The sequence below is a fragment of the Dreissena polymorpha genome, chromosome 4, assembly GCF_020536995.1.
Source record: "Dreissena polymorpha isolate Duluth1 chromosome 4, UMN_Dpol_1.0, whole genome shotgun sequence".
Taxonomy (NCBI): Eukaryota; Metazoa; Mollusca; class Bivalvia; order Myida; family Dreissenidae; genus Dreissena; species Dreissena polymorpha.
Window position 1 is genome coordinate 25,024,323 of NC_068358.1, and position 23,759 is coordinate 25,048,081.

General features: G+C 38.2%; 1 protein-coding gene across 1 annotated transcript in view; it reads left to right on the top strand.

The window, feature by feature from the left end:
* Nucleotides 1–23,759, top strand: part of LOC127877955 (probable lysosomal cobalamin transporter) — a 33,025-nt gene that overhangs the window by 761 nt on the left and 8,505 nt on the right. The window contains exons 2-8 of the mRNA XM_052424282.1: nucleotides 6,299–6,475; nucleotides 6,895–6,958; nucleotides 7,277–7,371; nucleotides 16,813–16,880; nucleotides 17,365–17,456; nucleotides 18,357–18,430; nucleotides 22,522–22,647. Coding sequence (XP_052280242.1) covers nucleotides 6,299–6,475; nucleotides 6,895–6,958; nucleotides 7,277–7,371; nucleotides 16,813–16,880; nucleotides 17,365–17,456; nucleotides 18,357–18,430; nucleotides 22,522–22,647 — 696 coding nt within the window. The remainder of the gene's footprint in view (nucleotides 1–6,298; nucleotides 6,476–6,894; nucleotides 6,959–7,276; nucleotides 7,372–16,812; nucleotides 16,881–17,364; nucleotides 17,457–18,356; nucleotides 18,431–22,521; nucleotides 22,648–23,759) is intronic.

The following is a 23,759-nucleotide window of genomic DNA, read 5'->3' on the forward strand; positions in this document are numbered from 1 at the left end:
CTTTGTCTGATTCTGAAGAAATGTGTGAGGAATGTAACAAAGAGGTATCATCTGATGATAAGGCCCTTGTGTGCAGTTTGTGCGATAACTGGTTTCACATAAAATGTCAGCGAGTGAGCGTAAGTTATTACGATTTTCTTATCAAGTCTGACGACAGTATTCAATGGTTTTGTATAAGCTGTAAAGTGGCATCCCAAAATTTATTCAAAATGCTAACTTTGGTACATAAAAGGCAAGACCAGCTTGAGAGCGAGATGAAAAATCTTTCTAAAAATGTCCAGGAATGTAATGGCAACATAACAGATTTGAAAGCAAACCTACACAGTGTGATCTCAGGCAAAGTTAAGGATATTTTGGATGAGAAACATGAGGAAAGTGCTAGGGTGAACAATCTGATCTTTTTTAACTTAAAAGATAATGGGAACATCAGCACCGATAAGGATACTTTAAAATTAATTCTTGAAGAAGTATTAGGGTTACCAGGTGCAATTGGGCATGTTGACGCAACGTCTATTACAAGATTAGGAAAATTTGACAACAAATCAGTGAGGGTCAGACCGTTAAGAGTGAGAATCGAAAATAGGGATATTAGAGGTGCGATCCTCAGAAATGCATTTTGTATGAAAAACAATGAACAATTCAGCAAAGTTGGGATTGGAAGGGACCTTACTGTCAAACAAAGAGAAACTAATCGTGAATTAAGGAATGAATTGGCAATTAAGAGGAAGGATGACCCGAATAAGAATTGGGGGATTAGAAGGGATAAAATAGTTGAGCTACCAAAAGTTACCCACACAGATGCTGCTGGGGACGGGAAGGCCAACTAGAGGATTTATTATTCAACACAGTTAATGTTAAACAGTTTCATAGTTCTAAAGTTAATTGTTCTTCATTACCTTCTGATTTATCATTTTTAACTGAAAGTACAGATAGTATTTTGTCGTTTGTAACTGAGACATCTGACTCTAGCATTAGTACAGACAAAACAAATGTAAATGTAGGTACGAAAAGTTCATATGTGAATTCATTAATAATTGGCTTTACAAATATTGACAGTTTGTCAAATAAGGTTGCAGAGTTGGAAGTATTCCTAGCGACTGAAAATCCAGATATTTTCGGTATATGTGAAATTTTTCCCAAATTTGCACATGAGAAACTGAGTGTAAATGACATTAAATTTTCCGGCTATGATGTGTTTTGCCCAATAACAGATGAAAGCAGAGGTGTAATGTTATTAGTAAGAAAAATACTGAAAGCTTCAAGTGTTGTTGCATTGGATTCAAATAAATTTGCTGAACATGTCTGGTGTGGTTTGAAACTAAAAGGGAAAGACAATATTTTAATTGGAATGATTTACAGGAGTCCCAACTCTAATTGTGACAACAATTTAAGACTGTTTGAATTAATCAACAAAGTCTGTAAATTAAAATATTCACATCATGTTATAATGGGAGATTTTAATTTTAAAGACATTAATTGGACAACTCTAGAATGTAACTATGTCATTAACTCAGATGGTCATCAATTCTTTGATACAGTGTTGGATTGTTTTATGTATCAGCATGTAAAGGAATGTACGCGTTTTAGAGAGGGTCATAATCCCAGCTGTCTGGACCTTTTATTCACTACCGATGAATCTATAGTACTGGACAATTCAGTTGTTGTTACAGCGCCCATTGGTAAAAGTGATCATTCTGTTGTGTTCTGCAAACTGTGTTTATATACAGATAATCAATCAGAACACCAAGAAAGGCGTCAATATTTCAAAGGCGACTACGAAAGTATAAGGGCTGATCTTTCTTCTGTGGACTGGGAATTATTTTTTACTAACAGCGATACAAACAGTGCATGGACATTATTTAAAACTACTATGGAAGAGGTAACATCTAAACATATTCCACTTAAGTCAACACGTAAATTTGAAAATGATCGTTGTGCACAGACACCATTGTGGTTGGATAAAGATGCTAGATTAGCAATACAGAAGAAAAATAAGTATTGGAAAAAGTATAAATACTCCAGATCACCTATAGCTTATCAGAAATATGCAAGCAGCAGACAAGAGTGTGCAAAGGCAATAAAACATAGTAAAAAATCTTACGAAAAGAAAGTAGCTTCAGAAGTTAAAAATAATAATAAGTCCTTCTGGAGGTATGTGAACTCCAAAAGAAAAACTTTGCATTGACCAAGCCTGATCATTCGGAGGCAGAAACGAATGAAGATAAAGCTGATGTACTTAACACTTTTTTTTAGCAGTGTATTTGTTGAAACAGAGATTGAAACAGATGAACATGTAGAGATCACAGATGATATTGAAATATTAAATCACATAATTTTTAGTGAAATTGAAGTTTTAAAAGTGTTGAAGTTAATAATCCCAGAAAAGTCACCAGGACCGGACTGTATTCATCCTAAGGTACTAAGTGAAGCTTCAAATGAGTTGGTTAAACCATTAACATTGCTTTTCAATAAATCATTGAATGAAGGAGTTATTCCAGATGATTGGAGAAAGGCCATTGTGTCGCCTATATTCAAAAAAGGTAACAAAAAAGACCCATCGAACTATAGACCTGTTAGTTTAACATCAGTTGTATGCAAACTTTGTGAAAAATTGATTAGGGAAAGATTAACAGTTCATATGATTTCCAATAAACTTTTTGCAGATGCTCAATGTGGTTTCATGTCAGGACGTTCTTGTGTAATTCAGCTTCTAGAAATTTTTGATGAATGGGCAAATATGCAAGACTCTGGAGTACCAATAGAAATTATCTATCTTGATTTTGCCAAAGCGTTTGACCGTGTATCTCATGATTTGCTGCTGTTTAAGCTTAACAAATTGGGAATTGTTGGTCAACTTTTCAACTGGGTGAAAGACTTTTAACATAATAGGACACAGTGCGTATGGGTTGGTTCATCTGTCTCATCATGGGCTAATGTAGTAAGCGGAGTACCCCAAGGAAGCGTACTAGGACCAATTTTATTTCTCTGCTTTATCAATGACTTGCCCGATGTTGTCACTGGAATAGTGAAAATCTTTGCTGATGATACTAAATTATATTCACAAGTTCCCAACATTGAGGAGTGTGAAAAGCTTCAAACTGATCTTCACAAACTTTGTGATTGGAGTAAAAGTGGAAATTGTCCTTTAATGCCGATAAATGTAAGGTCATGCACATAGGAAGTAATGAAGAAGTGTTCAGATACTCTATGAGAGTGAAGGATGGAAATTTTGTATATGTAGAATCTGTGTCAAATGAAAAAGATCTGGGAATAACTTTTGATAACAAGCTCAATTTTGATCAACACATTTCTAACATCACATGTAAAGCACAAAGAATTCTGGGATTGATACACCGAACATTTGAATATCTTGACAAGGACATGTTTAATTATTTATATAAATCGCTTGTGCGACCCACATTGGAATATGGATCAAGTGTATGGTCTCCACATTTAAAAAAACATATTAAGAAAATTGAAGATATTCAGCGCAGAGCTACCAAACTTGTGCCAAACTTGTATCACCTTCCTTACACTAAGAGATTGAAGGAACTTGGTCTTGTCACCTTGGAGTATAGACGTGACAGAGCTGATATGATCCAATTGTTTAAATCCATGCACAATATTGACAGTCTGAAATGGGATAAACTTTTCTCTCTTTCACAAAATGATCTGCGTGGACATTCCTTGAAACTCCAAACACCTAAGTGCAAGAAGAACATCAAATTAAATTCATTCTCAATAAGAGCTATTTCTTTTTGGAACAGTCTGAGTGAAGAAACTATTTCTGCAAATAATGTGAACCTTTTTAAAACCCGACTGAACAAGGAAAATTGGAACGTCAAAAAATTTGTACCATCATGTTATGCGCACAATGAAATTAATTAGTAAAATACTAATTTGTTAGAAAATTTACAAGAAGACCTTTACAAGACGGGCCAAGATAGCTTCAAAGCTAAAATTATGGCCCTACCATCCAGGTATCCAGGTATTATCCTTTGCATGCAACTTAAAAAAAACATGCCGATATTTCAACACACTATTTTTGCTGTCATTTTCATTTTGAAATTTTGAACAGTGTTAATATTCCACGGCTCTAGACATCGTGGCAGCGAAAGAAGTTTTTTGTCATATTTGCCAAGTAGGTTACGCAGGTTTGTTTATAAACAAAATCTAGCGGGCACTTATGAAATACAGCGAGTTAACCTGACCCCGGGGTTAACCAGGTTTGAGTATACAGTCATCCCATGCAAATAAAACAAAAGTTCCAACTGACATGATGTCCTGTAATTTTTTAATTGTATTAGACCTTAACTAATTTAACTGGCCCATGTTGTATTTTAGCCAACTAAGCCGTTATATGCTTTATCAAGTCTATTACTCTCATATTCTTAATGCAAAATGGTTAATCAGTCCAAATTATAACGAATTGTAAACTCCTTTAATAACATATGGAAAAATATATACGGTAAGTGAAGAACCAGTGTTAAGAACAAACTTATTTACAAAAGAAACTTAATTTCCAAAATGGTATATTTAATTTATCCAAGCAAGTTTTTATCGATAAAACAGTTTTACCACCCCTATTGTTTCACTAAAAATTAAAAAGAATGTAAAAATTGTACAAAATCTTATTTCATAACCTTGCAGAGAAGAATGTAGAAGAATGTCAGCAGAGCCATATTTCTTCTTTCTTGAGTAGCACTGTTTTCAGGATGTGTAGTCTCCTGATATGCATCTGGCAGTCAGATGTTGATATATATTTTGCTTCTTGATATCTTTGTGAAGATAGGGTCAGACATGATTGAAGTATATTCTGCAGTTGACCTTACTACGGATCAGCATGCGTTTTTCTGCATGTTATTAGTGTTTTTGGTTCCTCTGTAAAATCTGTGAGCTTAGAACTGGCTTTGTATGTGATTTTACAGATTATACTCTGACAAAACTATTTTCGGACAGAAACATAAAGGACTAAGAAAACACACCACAATAAGTCATTCTGCTAATTAATAATTCTAAATATTGATGAGTTTGTTGTTGTTGTTTTTTTTTTGGGGGGGGGGGGCAACACCATAAAATATAATGTATATTGCCCGCCTATTACCATACATGGTACAAATATTTCTTTTATAAATGTCAGGGTGTCTTTCATAATATCATCACAAATATTTTGATAAATACTAAATTGGGTGAAATATTTAAATTTTGCAGCATTTAAGTATGGAAATATTAACACTTAATAAATTTATCTTTGACTGTTTGTTACTATTGGACTTTGGTTATTGCCATTTCATCATTAATTCATTTGTTGCATTTGATGCACATACTCATAATTAAATGTGCTATTTGTTGATGTGTTTATATTGGTGGTGTATACTCTTAGGACCATTCTATCCTTTACAATTCAAAAATTCCAATCAGTGGCTATTCAGTGAACTGTTAAAATGTTGAATTCTAATAAACAATTTATGCAAACAGTGATAATGATATATTATGTAATGATGTTTTACTGTATTTTTGTCGTACGAGATCTCCAAATCCCATATTTCTATAATTGTGCTCTTCTCAGGGCTCCAGCTTATGAAAAGTATTTAGCAGAATGTAATCCCTTTTTTCCCTTTATACTGCCATACTTTTTAATGCCCCGGAGCGAATGATCGGGGGTATACATGTATTGTTTTTGGCCTGTCTGTCTGTCTGTGTCTTTCTGTGTCCGTCTGTCTGTCTGTCTGTCACAAACTTTAACCTTGGTTAAACTTTTGCAATAACTTTTGTAATATTGAAGATAGCAACTTGATATTTGGCGCATTAGGGGGCATTGTGTTTCTGACAAACACATCTCTTCTTCTTTTATCAAAGACATAAGTTAAATTTTGATATCGAGTGACAACAGCAGGCTCACGTTGTGCATTGAAATCAAAATCCTTGTTACAGCAATCCATAAACCTCAAACTAAAACTATAATGTAATTAGACTCTGATACCAGCTGATAAAAAATCTATACTAAACACTGAAGCAGACAACATTTCAGTTTTATATGATTTAGTCATAGATATACATATACATGATTTAGTAATACATATTTGGTTTATTACACCTTGCAGAATTAAAAGCACCCATACAAGTTCCCTTTTTAAGAATGTTCATCCTACCATTTTTAAATCCTTGCTGGAGCACTATTCGTGTAAGTATAATCCTTCGTATTTGTTACAATTTACTAAAATTGAAGGGAACTCATGTAAAAGGGAGGTTATAAATGTTTTTTGATGTGTCAAAGACATATTTTTACTCATTATAGTTGATCCTGGTGTTTTCGGGTGTTTATGTGTTGTACTACACAAGTCGCAAGGACAGAGAATGGTCCAGTGTTATCAGTGCAGTAATATCCATGAGTGTGGCCCTGATGACAATGGCCTTGATCCCTGTGGACGTATTTTTGGTGTCCTTCATGAAGACATCAAATGGAACATTTAAAGTAAGCAGTTTATAAAGTAAAAGAATTGTTAAATGTACGTTTGTATTTGAAATAAATGAGTGATGTTATCATATTAAATATATTTTGCCTTTTTTATCACTTAAAAACAAAAACTTACCAAGTAATATACTGCTAGCCTTTATGAACTTTAGATGAATGTTTTCAATTAAATAGTAAAAATAAATGAATACATACTTTACAAAATGAACTCTTACTTTATAAGTGTTTTCACTGTACACTTAACTGACTCAAACAAGATTAGTCAAAGCTTTGTATCAAGTTTTGATTGGTGAATACATATAAAATTTGATTGTTTGACTGTGTTTTGATTGCCTTAAATGTTTAGCAATTGTGTTTAAAATAGTTATGTACAATGATGACTCATGGTCTCAGCTATCTATATGCATTGTTTCAATCAGGACTGGGCACAGAACAATGACACCAGACAGTCTCTGGAGCAGTCGGTGTTGGTTGGATATTACAGTAAGTTTCAAAGGCTCTGTTGTTTTATGTGTCTGCATCAAATTAAACTTATGAGTAATCAACAAAACAGCATTGCTATTTAATAAAATTGAATTTGGTTGTCATTTTGCAACATAGCACTGATTGCATTGTCCATAAAAACAATTAACAATGTAATATATTTGAACTGCATCTAAATAACTGATATTACAATTTGAGCAACGGAAAAGATTTGATTGATAGTTGAAATGTGGCTAAATTAATTGTCGCGATTTAAGTGGTTACTTTTCCTTAACATTAGCATTGGTGTGAGTTTGGCTGTGTATGTTCTCATTTCAGCCATGTACGGTCTCATCACATTCTGCCTGTTCATGCTGCTGCCCTTCATGTACTTTTACTATGAGGAGAGGGAGGAGGAAGCCACATGCAAAACTGTAACTAAACCAGTGTTATCTTATTAGCCTCATTCTTGGAAAACAGGGCTTAATGCACATGCGTTAAGTGTCATCCCAGATTAGCCTGTGCAAACTGCACAGGCTACTCAGGGATTACACCTTTGGCCTAAACTGGATTTTTGTTTAGAATAGACACTTTCATGAAACAAAAAATCCATACAAGAAAAAATGTTGTCCCTGATAAGCCTGTGCTGACTGCACAGGCTAATCTGGGGCGACACACAGGCACATGCATTAAGCCCTATTTTCAAAGAATAAGACTCAAATGATACTTATCTTTATGTAGACAAAGTTCAAAATCATAATTTATTTACTAGTAAACATTAAGGAAAGAAGTTCAACCCTAAGGACAGCATTGTAAACGATAGTCCTAATTTCAGTTGCATTAATGTTGCATAATGAGTGAACATGTTAGAATTAAAATTTCTTGCATTTTTGTCCCCTACTGGTTTCTGGTTTGCGCTCTTGTCTGTCTGTCTGTCTTTCTGTCAGTCTGTCACACTTTTCTGGATCCTGCGATAACTTATAAAGTTCTTCATATTTTTTCATGAAACTTGAAACAAGAATAGATGGCAATATGGACATTATGCACGTCATTTCATTTTGTTCCTACTTCAAAAATTATGGTTGCTATGGCAACAAATATATAAAATAAAATAAAATTTCTGACAATGGTGGAGCCGGTAGGGGACATATATTGCTTGGCAATAGTCTTGTTATTGTTGATTAGCAACCGTACAATTCTTTGCATTTTTGCATGTTGCTAAGGGAGAACAATGTCTGTTGGCCTTGCAGTTTAATTCCTAAATATCTGATTCTCAGCTTCAATTCAAATAGATTTATTTACTTTTTAAAAACCCGAAGTGGGAGCTGACCCTCTTTGTGCATTATAATTATTTCAACCTTTATCTTATGAGAAGTAATATAAATTACATATATACAATTTCAAAAGTCAAAACAAATAACAGAAATACTGTGTTAACACATTTTTTTAAGGAAAATCAAATAATCTAATCTGGGACGACACTGTCGCATTTATGGAATTTTGCTATATTGGAATTCTCTTAAAAACCAAAATCCTGTTAAGTCGGAAAGTGTTGTCCATGGTAAACCTGTGGGGACTGCACAGGCAAATCAAGACCAACACTTTATGCACATGCATTGAGCCTAATTTTTTCAGAACAAGGCTCATGTTAGTGTATGTAAGTGGGGCACAATGTACAGTGTATGCCAGTGGGGTACAGTGTGCAATGTATGTCAGTGGGGTTCAGTGTACAGTGTATGTCAGTGGGGTACAGTGTGTGTCAGTGGGGTACAGTGTACAGTGTATGTCAGTGGGGTTCAGTGTACAGTGTATGTCAGTAGGGTACAGTGTACAGTGTATGTCAGTAGGGTACAGTGTATGTCAGTGGGGTACAGTGTATGTCAGTGGGGTACAGTGTACAGTGTATGTCAGTGGGGTACAGTGTACAGTGTATGTCAGTGGGGTTCAGTGTACAGTGTATATCAGTGGGGTCCAGTGTACAGTGTATGTCAGTAGGGTACAGTGTACAGTATATGTCAGTGGGGTTCAGTGTACAGTTTATGTCAGTAGGTTACAGTGTATGTCAGTAGAGTACAGTGTACAGTGTATGTCAGTGGGGTTCAGTGAACAGTGTATGTCAGTAGGGTACAGTGTATGTCAGTGGGGTACAGTGTATGTCAGTGGGGTTCAGTGTACATTGTATGTCAGTGGGGTACAGTGTTTGTCAGTGGGGTACAGTGTATGTCAATGGGGTATACTGTATGTCAGTAGGGTACAGTGTATGTCAGTGGGGTACATTGTATGTCAGTAGGGTACAGTGTATGTTAGTAGGGTACAGTGTATGTCAGTGGGGTACATTGTATGTCATTGGGGTACATTGTATGTCAGTGGGGTACATTGTATGTCAGTGGGGTACATTGTATGTAAGTGGGGTACATTGTATGTCAGTGGGGTACATTGTATGTCAGTGGGGTACAGTGTATGTCAGTGGGGTACAGTGTATGTCAGTGGGGTACAGTGTACAGTGTATGTCAGTGGGGTTCAGTGTACAGTGTATGTCAGTAGGGTACAGTGTATGTCAGTGGGGTACAGTGTATGTCAGTGGGGTTCAGTGTACAGTGCATGTCAGTGGGGTACAGTGTACAGTGTATGTCATAGGGGTTCAGTGTACATTGTATGTCAGTGGGGTACAGTTTAGTGTGTATGTCAGTGGAGTACAGTGTAAAGTGTATGTCAGTGGGGTACAGTGTACATTGTATGTCAGTGGGGTTCATTGTACAGTGTATGTCAGTAGTGTTCAGTGTATGTCAGTGGGGTTCAGTGTACATTGTATGTCAGTGGAGTACTGTGTACATTGTATGTCAGTGGGGTTCAGTGTACAGTGTATGTCAGTGGGGTACAGTGAATGTCAGTAGGGTACAGTGTACAGTGTATGTCAGTAGGGTACAGTGTATGTCAGCAGAGTAAAGTGTACAGTGTATGTCAGTGGGGTTCAGTGTACAGTGCATGTCAGTAGGGTACAGTGTACAGTGTATGTCAGTGGGGTACAGTGTATGTCAGTAGGGTACAGTGTACAGTGTATGTCAGTGGGGTACAGTGTATGTCAGTAGGGTACAGTGTACAATGTATGTCAGTAGGGTACACTGTACAGTGTATGTCAGTGGGGTACAGTGTATGTCAGTGGGGTACAGTGTTTGTCAGTAGGGTAAAGTGTACATTGTATGTCAGTGGGGTTCAGTGTACAGTGTATGTCAGTGGGTACAGTGTATGTCAGTGGAGTACAGTGTACATTGTATGTCAGTGGGGTTCAGTGTACAGTGTATGTCAGTGGGGTACAGTGTATGTCAGTAGGGTACAGTGCACAGTGTATGCCAGTAGGGTACAGTGTATGCCAGTGGGGTACAGTGTATGTGAGTAGGGTACAGTGTATGTGAGTAGGGTACAGTGTATGTGAGTAGGGTACAGTGTACATTGTATGTCAATGGGGTACAGTGTATGTCAGTGGGTTACAGTGTATGTCAGTGGGGTACAGTGTACATTGTATGTCAGAAGTGTACAGTGTATATAAGTGGGGTACAGTGTATGTCAGTGGGGTACAGTGCACTTTGTATGTCAGTGGGTACAGTGAACAGTGTATGTCAGTTGGGTACAGTGTACATTGTATGTCAGTGGGGTTCATTGTATGTCAGTGGGGTACAGTGTATGTCAGTGGTGTACAGTGAATGTTAGTGGGGTTCAGTGTACAGTGTATGTCAGTGGGGTACAGTGTATTTCAGTAGGGTACAGTGTACATTGTATGTCAGTGGGGTACAGTGTATGTCAGAAGGGTACAGTGTATGTCAGTGGGGTTCAGTGTACAGTGTATGTCAGTGGGGTACAGTGTACAGTGTATGTCAGTGGGGTTCAGTGTACAGTGCATGTCAGTGGGGTTCAGTGTACAGTGTATTGTAGTAGGGTACAGTGTATGTCAGTGGGGTTCAGTGTATGTCAGTAGGGTACAGTGCACAGTGTATGTCAGTGGGGTACAGTGTATGTCAGTGGGGTTCAGTTTACAGTATATGTCTGTGGGGTTCAGTGTACAGTGTATTTCAGTGGGGAACAGTGTATGCCAGTAGTGTACAGTGTATATCAGTGGGGTTCAGTGTACATTGTATGTCTGTGGGGTACAGTGTAATCCAGTAGTGTACAGTGTATGTAAGTGGGGTTCAGTGTACAGTGTATGTCAGTGGGGTACAGTGTATGTCAGAGGGGTTCAGTGTACAGTGTATGTCAGTAGGGTACAGTGTATGTCAGTGGGGTTCACTGTACAGTGTATGACAGTATTGTACAGTGTGCAGTTTATGCCAGTGGGGTTAAGTGTACAGTGTATGTCAGTAGGGTACAGTGTATGTCAGTCGGGTACAGTGTATGTCAGTGAGGTTCAGTGGGGTTCAGTGGACAGTGTATGTCAGTAGGGTACAGTGTATGTCAGTGGAGTTCAGTGTACAGTGTATGTTCGTAGGGTACAGTGTTAGTCAGTGGAGTACTGTGTATGTCAGTGGGGTTCAGTGTACAGTGTATGGCAATTGGGTTCAGTGTACAGTGTATGTCAGTGGGGTACAGTGTACAGTGTATGTCAGTGGGGTACAGTGTACAGTGTATGTCAGTGGGGTTCAGTGTACAGTGTATGTCAGTAGGGTACAGTGTACATTGTATGTCAGTAGGGTACAGTGTACAGTGTATGTCAGTAGGGTACAGTGTACAATGTATGTCATTGGGGTTCAGTGTACATTGTATGTCAGTGGGGTACAGTGTATGTCAGTAGGGTACAGTGTATGTCAGTGGGGTTCAGTGTACAGTGTATGTCAGTGGGGTACAGTGTATGTCAGTGGGGTTCAGTGAACAGTGTATGTCAGTAGGGTACATATTATGTCAGTAGTGTACAGTGTATATCAGGCGGGTTCAGTGTACAGTGTATGTCAGTAGTGTACTGTGTATGTCAGTAGTGTTCAGTGTACAGTGTATGGCAGTAGGGTACATTTTATGTCAGTGGGGTACAGTGTATGTCAGAAGGTTACAGTGTACAGTGTATGTCAGTTGGGTACATTGTATGTCAGTAGTTTTCAGTGTACAGTGTATGTCAGTGGGGTACAGTGTATGTCAGTAGTGTTCAGTGTACAGTGGGGTACAGTTTACAGTGTATGTCAGTAGTGTACAGTGTATGTCATAAGTGTACAGTGTATGTCAGCAGTGTACAGTGTTTGTCAGTAGTGTACAGTGTATGTCAGTGGGGTACAGTGTACATTGTATGTCAGTGGGGTACAGTGTACATTGTATGTCAGTGGGGTTCAGTGTATGTCAGTAGGGTTCAGTGTACAGTGTGTGTCAGTATGTTACAGTGTACAGTGTATGTCAATAGGGTACAGTGTACATTGTTTTTCAGTATGGTACAGTGTATGTCAGTGGGGTACAGTGTATGTCAATAGGATTCATTGGACAGTGTATGTCAGTAGTGTACAGTGTATGTCAGTAGTGTACAGTGTATGTCAGTAGGGTACACTGTACAGTGTATGTCAGTGGAGTACAGTGTACATTGTATGTCAGTCGGGTTCAGTGTACATTGTTTGTCAGTGGGGTTCAGTGTACATTGTATGTCAGTGGGATTCAGTGTACATTGTATGTCAGTAGTGTACAGTGTATGTCAGTGGGGTAAAGTGTACATTGTATGTCAGTGGGGTTCAGTGTACAGTGTATGTCAGTGGGGTTCAGTGTATGTCTGTGGGGTACAGTGTACATTGTATGTCAGTGGAACACAATGTACAGTGTATGTCAGTGGGGTACAGTGTACATTGTATGTCAGTGGGGTTCAGTGTATGTCAGTAGGGTTCAGTGTACAGTGTGTGTCAGTATGTTACAGTGTACAGTGTATGTCAATATGGTACAGTGTACATTGTTTTTCAGTATGGTACAGTGTATGTCAGTGGGGTACAGTGTATGTCAATAGGATTCATTGGACAGTGTATGTCAGTAGTGTACAGTGTATGTCAGTAGTGTACAGTGTATGTCAGTAGGGTACACTGTACAGTGTATGTCAGTGGAGTACAGTGTACATTGTATGTCAGTCGGGTTCAGTGTACATTGTTTGTCAGTGGGGTTCAGTGTACATTGTATGTCAGTGGGATTCAGTGTACATTGTATGTCAGTAGTGTACAGTGTATGTCAGTTGGGTAAAGTGTACATTGTATGTCAGTGGGGTTCAGTGTAAAGTGTATGTCAGTGGGGTTCAGTGTATGTTTGTGGGGTACAGTGTACATTGTATGTCAGTGGAACACAATGTACAGTGTATGTCAGTGGGGTACAGTGTACAGTGTATGTCAGTGGGGTTCAGTGTACAGTGTATGTCAGATGTGTACAGTGTATGTCAGTGGGGCACAATGTACAGTGTGTGTCAGTTGGGTACAGTGTACATTGTATATCAGTGGGGCACAATGTATATTGTATGTCAGTGGGGTTCAGTGTACATTGTATGTCAGTGGGGTTCAGTGTACAGTGTATGTCAGTAGTGTACAGTGTTTGTCAGTAGTGTACAGTGTATGTCAGTAGGGTACAGTGTACAGTGTACATGGTATGTCAGTAGGGTACAGTGTACATTGTAAGTCAGTGGGGTACAGTGTACATTGTAGTTCAGTGGGGTACAGTGTACATTGTATGTCAGTGGGGTACAGTGTACATTGTATGTCAGTGGGGTACAGTGTACATTGTATGTCAGTGAGGTTCAGTGTACATTGTATGTCAGTGGGGTTCAGTTTACAGTGTATGTCAGTGGAGTACAGTGTATATTGTATGTCAGTGGGGTTCAGTGTACATTGTATGTCAGTAGTTTACTGTGTATGTCAGTAGTGTTCAGTGTACAGTGTATGTCAGTGGGGTTCAGTTTACAGTGTATGTCAGTGGAGTACAGTGTATATTGTATGTCAGTGGGGTTCAGTGTACATTGTATGTCAGTAGTTTACTGTGTATGTCAGTGGGGTTCAGTGTAAAGTGTATGTCAGTGGGGTTCAGTGTATGTTTGTGGGGTACAGTGTACATTGTATGTCAGTGGAACACAATGTACAGTGTATGTCAGTGGGGTACAGTGTACAGTGTATGTCAGTGGGGTTCAGTGTACAGTGTATGTCAGATGTGTACAGTGTATGTCAGTGGGGCACAATGTACAGTGTGTGTCAGTTGGGTACAGTGTACATTGTATATCAGTGGGGCACAATGTATATTGTATGTCAGTGGGGTTCAGTGTACATTGTATGTCAGTGGGGTTCAGTGTACAGTGTATGTCAGTAGTGTACAGTGTTTGTCAGTAGTGTACAGTGTATGTCAGTAGGGTACAGTGTACAGTGTACATGGTATGTCAGTAGGGTACAGTGTACATTGTATGTCAGTGGGGTACAGTGTACATTGTAGTTCAGTGGGGTACAGTGTACATTGTATGTCAGTGGGGCACAGTGTACATTGTATGTCAGTGAGGTTCAGTGTACATTGTATGTCAGTGGGGTTCAGTTTACAGTGTATGTCAGTGGAGTACAGTGTATATTGTATGTCAGTGGGGTTCAGTGTACATTGTATGTCAGTAGTTTACTGTGTATGTCAGTAGTGTTCAGTGTACAGTGTATGTCAGTAGGGTACATTGTATGTCAGTGGGGTACAGTGCATGTCAGTAGGGTACAGTGTATGTCAGTGGGGTACATTGTATGTCAGTAGTTTTCAGTGTACAGTGTATGTCAGTGGGGTACAGTGTATGTCAGTAGTGTACAGTGGGGTACAGTGTACAGTGTATGTCAGTAGTGTACAGTGTATGTTATAAGTGTACAGTGTATGTAAGCAGTGTACAGTGTTTGTCAGTAGTGTACAGTGTATGTCAGGAGGTTACAGTGTACAGTGTATGCCAGTGGGGTACAGTGTACATTGTATGTCAGTGGGGTACAGTGTACATTGTATGTCAGTGGGGTTCAGTGTATGTCAGTAGGGTTCAGTGTACAGTGTGTGTCAGTATGTTACAGTGTACAGTGTATGTCAATAGGGTACAGTGTACATTGTTTGTCAGTAGGGTACAGTGTATGTCAGTGGGGTACAGTGTATGTCAATAGGATTCATTGGACAGTGTATGTCAGTAGTGTACAGTGTATGTCAGTAGTGTACAGTGCACAGTGTTTGTCAGTAGTGTACATTGTATGTCAGTAGGGTACACTGTACAGTGTATGTCAGTGGGGTACAGTGTACATTGTATGTCAGTCGGGTTCAGTGTACATTGTTTGTCAGTGGGGTTCAGTGTACATTGTATGTCAGTGGGATTCAGTGTACATTGTATGTCAGTAGTGTACATTGTATGTCAGTGGGGTAAAGTGTACATTGTATGTCAGTGGGGTTTAGTGTACAGTGTATGTCAGTGGGGTTCAGTGTATGTCTGTGGGGTACAGTGTACATTGTATGTCAGTGGAACACAATGTACAGTGTATGTCAGTGGGGTACAGTGTACAGTGTATGTCAGTGGGGTTCAGTGTACAGTGTATGTCAGTAGTGTACAGTGTATGCCAGTGGGGCACAATGTACAGTGTGTGTCAGTTGGGTACAGTGTTCATTGTATATCAGTGGGGCATAGTGTACATTGTATGTCAGTGGGGTTCGGTGTACATTGTATGTCAGTGGGGTTCAGTGTACAGTGTATGTCAGTAGTGTACAGTGTTTGTCAGTAGTTTACAGTGTATGTCAGTAGTTTACAGTGTATGTCAGTAGGGTACAGTGTACATGGTATGTCAGTAGGGTACAGTGTACATTGTATGTCAGTGGGGTACAGTGTACATTGTAGTTCAGTGGGGTACAGTGTACATTGTATGTCAGTGGGGCACAGTGTACATTGTATGTCAGTGAGGTTCAGTGTACAGTGTATGTCAGTGGGGTTCAGTTTGCACTGTATGTCAGTGGAGTACAGTGTATATTGTATGTCAGTGGGGTTCAGTGTACATTGTATGTCAGTGGGGTACAGTGTACATTGTATGCCAGTGGGGTACAGTTTATGTCATTGGGGTACAGTGTACATTGTATATCAGTGGGGTTCAGTGTACATTGTATGTCAGTGGGGTTGAGTGTGTGTCAGTGGTGTTCAGTGTATGTCAGTGGGGTACAGTGTACATTGTATGTCAGTGGGGTTCAGTGTTCATTGTTTGTCAGTGGGGTTCAGTGTACATTGTATGCAGTGCTCCAGCTAGGCCTAAATCGAAGGGCGCCGCGCCCTGCCCTCCCGAACCTCCGCCCTGCCCCCCCGAACCTCCGCCCTGCCCCCCCCCCTTAAAAAAAAAAAAAAAAAAAATTTTTTTTTTTTTTTTTACATATGATAATTCATAAATCTCTTATTACATTGTAATTAGTTTAATCCTTATTGTAGACATTATATTTGAATGTTTTAATAATAATGGGAATAATACAATTATTTATAACATATAAATTAACATGCAATAGAAAGCATTCCAGAAACACCCGCGCGCTCGAACGTGCCCTTTTCACAAAATACTGCGCGTCGAAAGTGCCCTTTTAAAAAAATACTGCGCATCAAAAGTGCCCTTTTGACAAAAAAGCCCCCCTGCCCTTTTCAAATCCTAGCTGGAGCACTGGTATGTCAGTGGAGTAAAGTGTACATTTTATGTCAGTGGGGTTCAGTGTACATTGTATGTCAGTGGGATACAGTGTACACTGTATGGCAGTGTGGTACAGTGTATGTCAGTGGGGTACAGTGTACAGTGAATGTCAGTGGGGACAGTGTACAGTGTTTGTCAGTGGGGTACAGTGTACAGTGTATGTCAGTGGGGACAGTGTACAGTGTATGTCAGTGGGATACAGTGTACAGTGTATGTTTTTTTACTTTTCAGAGATTCTGTGGTGCCCTGAAGTACTCTGTAGCCTTCTTTGTCATGATGTTTGTTCTACTCTTAATTGGGTAAGAAGATGAAACTACATCTACTATGTATGAGCATTAATTTGTATACACAAATATGGCTGGTGCAAAGAAGTTTGAATTCCTTTATTGGACAAATTTAACATATATATTTGTCAGTGAGATCTTTAATATTCTGACTGAATAAAAGTAAATATACCGGTATATGGATACAAATTATATGTAGCCCAGATTTTTTTACCTTAGTTTGTCTGTATACATGTTTATTTTATGAAACTTTTACAAACTAAAGTTAAGTTTACATCAGAATTTATTGCCTAAATTTAATACCTTGTATTTGAAAAGATCTTGAGACTGCCCCCTGGGTGTAGATCCAATCCCAGACCTTATGGTCACCTGACTGACAACTAATCCATTACATAATTCACTAAAATATTACAATATATACTACTTTTGTGCACTGACGTTAGGTCCATTAGTAGTGTATAAAGTAGGAAATAAAATCCTACCTGATTGTATTTGCCAGGGCCCTTGTGCACACAAAGCAGGTTGCCAATCAAAACAACTCCACCTCAGAAATTGAAAAGCTGGCAGGCCTGTTTGACATGGAGAGCAACTGTGAGTAGCCTAGTGGTCACCACTCATTTTTTTAGAGCACTATTTTAAAAATGTCTTAAATAAAATCTCCCATTATTATTTAAATAATTCATCATTTATCAACTACTGTTCATATGTATTTGGCGTTTAATTGTTTAAATAATGTTCTTGACTTTATCTTTAATGTTCAGTTTGTAAGAAACATGTTCTAACCTTAAAAAGAAACAGTTCCAAACTTCTTTGTGCCTTATTTTATACGAAAAATACATCGGTAAGTGAGTTTGAAATGATTTCAAGTAAGACGACATGTTTAAATAAGCATTATCAATTTTGCTAAGTAGATAACAGTTAAAGTGCATTTATAACATTTACAGTTGACCATCAGTGGCTCAAAGTCACTGGGACTGGATCAAAATTTGAAGCCATTAAAACTTTCATCCATTTGTAACCTACGTTGTATAACAAAATAAGCAACAGGTTACAAATATAAAAAGTTTTGACACACTTTGATACAGCAATAATCAAAATGAATGTATAGTATTTCATATGTATGAATAAGCACACCGATGTACACAGTCATAAGCATTACAAATGTCTGGACATGGCTTTTTGTTGTTGCGATATAAAGTTTTCAATTGTGTCTGGAATCTTTGTTTTGGCAAGTGATTTTTAGACATCGGAAGTTGACAGTAGTTAGTATATTTATATATTAAAGTTATTTTGAATAAATAATGGAAAAAAGTCTAAACTAAAAACAAATTTATCTACAGCCATAGAAACTACATTTATGATTGTTGTCACTACATGCAGGTAAACTGTATTGTAAACCAAGACTTGATGTATAGAAATTTAAAATGAGATCTTTTAAAGTTTGAGTAACCTGTATTGCTGGGATACGAGTCATCGTTGTTGTTGTTTCAGGGGTTGAGAACAGCCTGTCCCTTGTGATGAGTGTCATCAGTCTGTTAGGCCTCCTGATTGTGGTCATATACACTGTAAGTGATGAGTGTCATCAGTCTGTTAGGCCTCCTGATTGTGGTCATATACACTGTAAGTGATGAGTGTCATCAGTCTGTTAGGCCTCCTGATCGTGGTCATATACACTGTAAGTGATGAGTGGCATCAGTCTGTTAGGCCTCCAGATCGTGGTCATATACACTGTAAGTGATGAGTGTCATTAGTCTGTTAGGCCTCCTGATCGTGGTCATATACACTGTAAGTGATGAGTGTCATCAGTCTGTTAGGCCTCCTGATCTTGGTCATATATAAATTGTAAGTGATGAGTGTCATCAGTCTGTTAGGCCTCCTGATCGTGGTCATATACACTGTAAGTGATGAGTGTCATCAGTCTATTAGGCCTCCTGATTGTGGTCATATACACTGAAAGTGATGAGTGTTATCAGTCTGTTAGGCCTCCTGATTGTGGTCATATACAATGTAAGTGATGAGTGTCATCAGTCTGTTAGGCCTCCTGATTGTGGTCATATACACTGTAAGTGATGAGTGTCATCAGTCTGTTAGGCCTCCTGATTGTGGTCATATACACTGTAAGTGATGAGTGTCATCAGTCTGTTAGGCCTCCTGATCGTGGTCATATATAAATTGTAAGTGATGAGTGTCATCAGTCTGTTAGGCCTCCTGATCGTGGTCATATATAAATTGTAAGTGATGAGTGGCATCAGTCTGTTAGGCCTCCTGATTGTGGTCATATACACTGTAAGTGATGAGTGTCATCAGTCTGTTAGGCCACCTGATTGTGGTCATATACACTGTAAGTGATGAGTGTCATCAGTCTATTAGGCCTCCTGATCGTGGTCATATACCCTGTAAGTGATGAGTTTCATCAGTCTGTTAGGCCTTCTGATCGTGGTCATATACACTGTAAGTGATGAGTGTCATCAGTCTGTTAGGCCACCTGATTGTGGTCATATACACTGTAAGTAATGAGTGTCATCAGTCTGTTAGGCCCCCTGATCGTGGTCATATATACTGTAAGTGATGAGTGTCATCAGTCTGTTAGGCCTCCTGATCGTGGTCATATACACTGTAAGTGATAAGTGTCATCAGTCTGTTAGGCCACCTGATTGTGGTCATATACACTGTAAGTGATGAGTGTCATCAGTCTGTTAGGCCTCCTGATTGTGGTCATATACACTGAAAGTGATGAGTGTTATCAGTCTGTTAGGCCCCCTGATTGTGGTCATATATAAATTGTAAGTGATGAGTGGCATCAGTCTGTTAGGCCCCCTGATCGTGGTCATATATAAATTGTAAGTGATGAGTGGCATCAGTCTGTTAGGCCTCCTGATTGTGGTCATATACACTGTAAGTGATGAGTGTCATCAGTCTGTTAGGCCACCTGATTGTGGTCATATACACTGTAAGTGATGAGTGTCATCAGTCTATTAGGCCTCCCGATCGTGGTCATATACACTGTTAGTAAGGAGAGCCTCGCCCCTTGGGTCACAGGTAGTGGCTGTATAGTGTGCATGTATGGTAAAGCCATTTATACTGTTAGTGAAGAGAGCCTCAGCGCTTGGGTCACAGGTAGTGGCTGTATAGTGTGCATGTATGGTAAAGCCATTTACACTGTAAGTGAAGAGAGCCTCAGGGCTTGGGTCACAGGTAGTGGCTGTATAGTGTGCATGTATGGTAAAGCCATTTACACTGTAAGTGAAGAGAGCCTCAGCGCTGGGGTCACTGGTAGTGGCTGTGTAGTGTGCATGTATGGTAAAGCCAGAATAGTGAAGTTGATTTATATGTAAAAGTAAATCAAAAGAAGTAAGTCACAATTGGAAATGAATGTTTAAGGAGATTGTTTGGTTCTGCTGATATCATTAAAAGAGTAGACTTCACATTTTAGTTTGTATTCATACATATTTAAGGATATGTACAGTTCATTTGTATAATAGTAAATATTTATGAATAATTATTTATGGTTTTTATACGCCCGTCTATGACGGGACGTATTATGGTATACCCCGCGTCCGTCCGTCTGTTAATGTCGTACGCTACGTCAAATATCCTTTGACAGATTTTCTTCAAATTTTAACACAATCTTAATATTGATAAACCCTGATCCCCTTTCGTTTTTGACGGAATTCTGAATTGTCGTTCCAGAGTTATGGGACTTTGTTCGTCAAAATTTCGTGATTTCATTGAATGTCCTACTGTAGCTCAAATATCCTTCGATGGATTTTTTTCAAATTTCAACACAATCTTAATATTGATAAACCCTGATCCCCTTTCGTTTTTGACGGAATTCTGAATTGTCGTTCCAGAGTTATGGGACTTTGTTCGTCAAAATTTCGTGATTTCATTGAATGTCCTACTGTAGCTCAAATATCCTTCGATGGATTTTTTTTTTTTTTTTTTTAGTATCCCTGAAAAATTGAACAAGGTGAGCTTTTTTCTATTCCGATTGTACACTACCACTTACCCATCTACATTTCTCTTTTATTATTGGTCAAAATATCTATAACAGGTTTACTTCAACTCCATATCCTCTAAAGAAATGCATACATATACTCAAAAAAAGATATGGTATGAATGTCGTTCCAGAGTTATGGGACTTTGTTCGTCAAAATTTCGTGATTTCATTGAATGTCCTACTGTAGCTCAAATATCCTTCGATGGATTTTTTTTTTTTTTTTTTTAGTATCCCTGAAAAATTGAACAAGGTGAGCTTTTTTCTATTCCGATTGTACACTACCACTTACCCATCTACATTTCTCTTTTATTATTGGTCAAAATATCTATAACAGGTTTACTTCAACTCCATATCCTCTAAAGAAATGCATACATATACTCAAAAAAAAATATGGTATGAATGTCAAGGAGACGGCGCTCCATGCTCATGTACTTATAAAATAAACCATGTATTCAAATACAAATAAACTGAAGTAAAAAAATGATTCAAAGGGTTATTTATTACCTTACTACTTCATTGGCGAACGACGGGCGTATCATGCGCTCATGGCGCAGCTGTTTATTATGGTTTTATGTAATCTAAATTTCTCATTAAACAAAACAAAACAATTTGGATGAAAATGTAATAAAAATATTAAATTTATAAAATTAATATCTAAATATTTAGCACAATATCAAGTTCGAAAGATTTTAGTGGACTTGTTGAGATATTTCAACTAAAAAATCGTGAGATCGTGTTACAGGAACTATTTTGAAGATCGTCTTTAAATGCCAAGGACTCATGTTTCCAAAGAAACAGGCTCAAGTATGTTCAATAAGGCTTTTGATGCTGTTAAGCTAAAATAAATCAGTTTAAACAAAGTTGAAATGAACTTCATTCTGGTAACACTGTGCTAAGTGCATGTGCTTAAAGTGTTGTCACTGATTAGCCTGGGAAAACTGTGCTAAGTGCCTGTGCTTAAAGTGTTGTCACTGATTAGCCTGTGCAGTCTGCACTTCTTTATTACAAGAGAGACTACCTTTTAACAAACAATTTGATAGACGTGGAAAGGGGGTCACATAATAGCCTGTGCAGGGTGTCACTGATTAGCCTGTGCAGTCTGCACTTCTTTATTACAAGAGAGACTACCTTTTAACAAACAATTTGATAGACGTGGAAAGGGGGTCACATAATAGCCTGTGCAGGGTGTCACTGATTAGCCTGTGCAGTCTGCACTTCTTTATTACAAGAGAGACTACCTTTTAACAAACAATTTGATAAACGTGGAAAGGGGGTCACATAATAGCCTGTGCAGGGTGTCACTGATTAGCCTGTGCAGTCTGCACTTCTTTATTACAAGAGAGACTACCTTTTAACAAACAATTTGATAAACGTGGAAAGGGGGTCACAGAATAGCCTGTGCAGGGTGTCACTGATTAGCCTGTGCAGTCTGCACTTCTTTATTACAAAAGAGACTACCTTTTAACAAACAATTTGATAAACGTGGAAAGGGGGTCACAGAATAGCCTGTGCAGGGTGTCACTGATTAGCCTGTGCAGGGTGCACAAGCTGATATTTAAAGACCATTTAACGCACTTGCATTGAGCTCAGTTTTCCCAGAACTGTATTCAAATATTTACATAATACCTGTTCATCTTATTTCTGCTGTATCTGTAGGCATATGGCATGGCATCGCTGCCTATTGAGCTCATCAAGGGACACAGGAATGTGAGACTGGAGCGTGGAGATATCCAGAATAGGCAGGAGGAGACCCGGCAGAAGATAAAGGCCATCAGGGATAAGGTCGGTGTTTACTCTTTCAGTGCTGGAACTGAATTTTGAAGGCCTTTGCAAACAGTTTGGATCCAGATGAGACGCCACAGAATGTGGCGTCTCATCAGGATCCAAACTGTTTGCTATTCTTAAAGTATTCTATGGAAAAAATCGAAGAAAATGCTAATTTTAGAAATTCAGCAGACAACATTTTAGCAGACGACAAATTTCCCAGCATGCAAAGGGTTAACTCAGATGTTATGTCGAATCAACTGTTTGAGATAGCATTGAGAGAAATATTACAAAATATTTTCATAATATTGTAATGTGTGCAATTTTGTTTGTCCCCTACCCTTGAAACCCCGTCCACTTGTCGGTCGGAATCTGGATTCTGTGATAATCAAACTTAAGTACTTAAGCAAGGTTGATAAAACTTGGTATGTGGAAAGAGGGTCCTATTAGTGAATATTCAAGTTATTGAAGTTCTTTTCTCAGACAAAAAGTGTGATTTCAATGGTTGCAGATGCTATGGTTACAGAAATGATTGTAATGTATAATCTGGATCCTGCAATAACTTTTAAAGAAAATAAGTTAGGTTTATGATGAAACTTAGTATGTGAATATAGGGGCATATGTGGAACTTTATTTCAGTCTTGTCTCTATGTCCGTCCGTCTGTCTGTCCAAAACATTTGGATCCTGTGATAAGTAACAAGTACTAAAGCTAAGTTTATGACATTCAGTGTGTGGATAGAGAGCTATTTGAGGAATATGCACACTATTTATTTTTTGTTAGATAAAAATAGGTTGCTACAGTAACAGAAATAAGTTTAAGTAATATCTGCTTGTTCAACAACTCAAAAGCACTATAGCTAGGTTTATACATCTTGTTTTGTGGATATTGGGACATATGGTTAATGTTCTTGCCAGTTTATTTGTTAGTCCAAAATTGTGCTTGCAATGGTTACAGAAATAATTGAAAACTAAAATCTGCATCCTGCCATAAATAAAAAGTACTTAAGATAGGATAATAAAAATTAATAAAACTAGAGATCCGGTTTGAAATATGGCAACATTAAGCCTGTAGAGGACAGCTGTTTTGTCTGTTATAAAACTTTTGTCTAGCATAAATTAAAACTTTGAC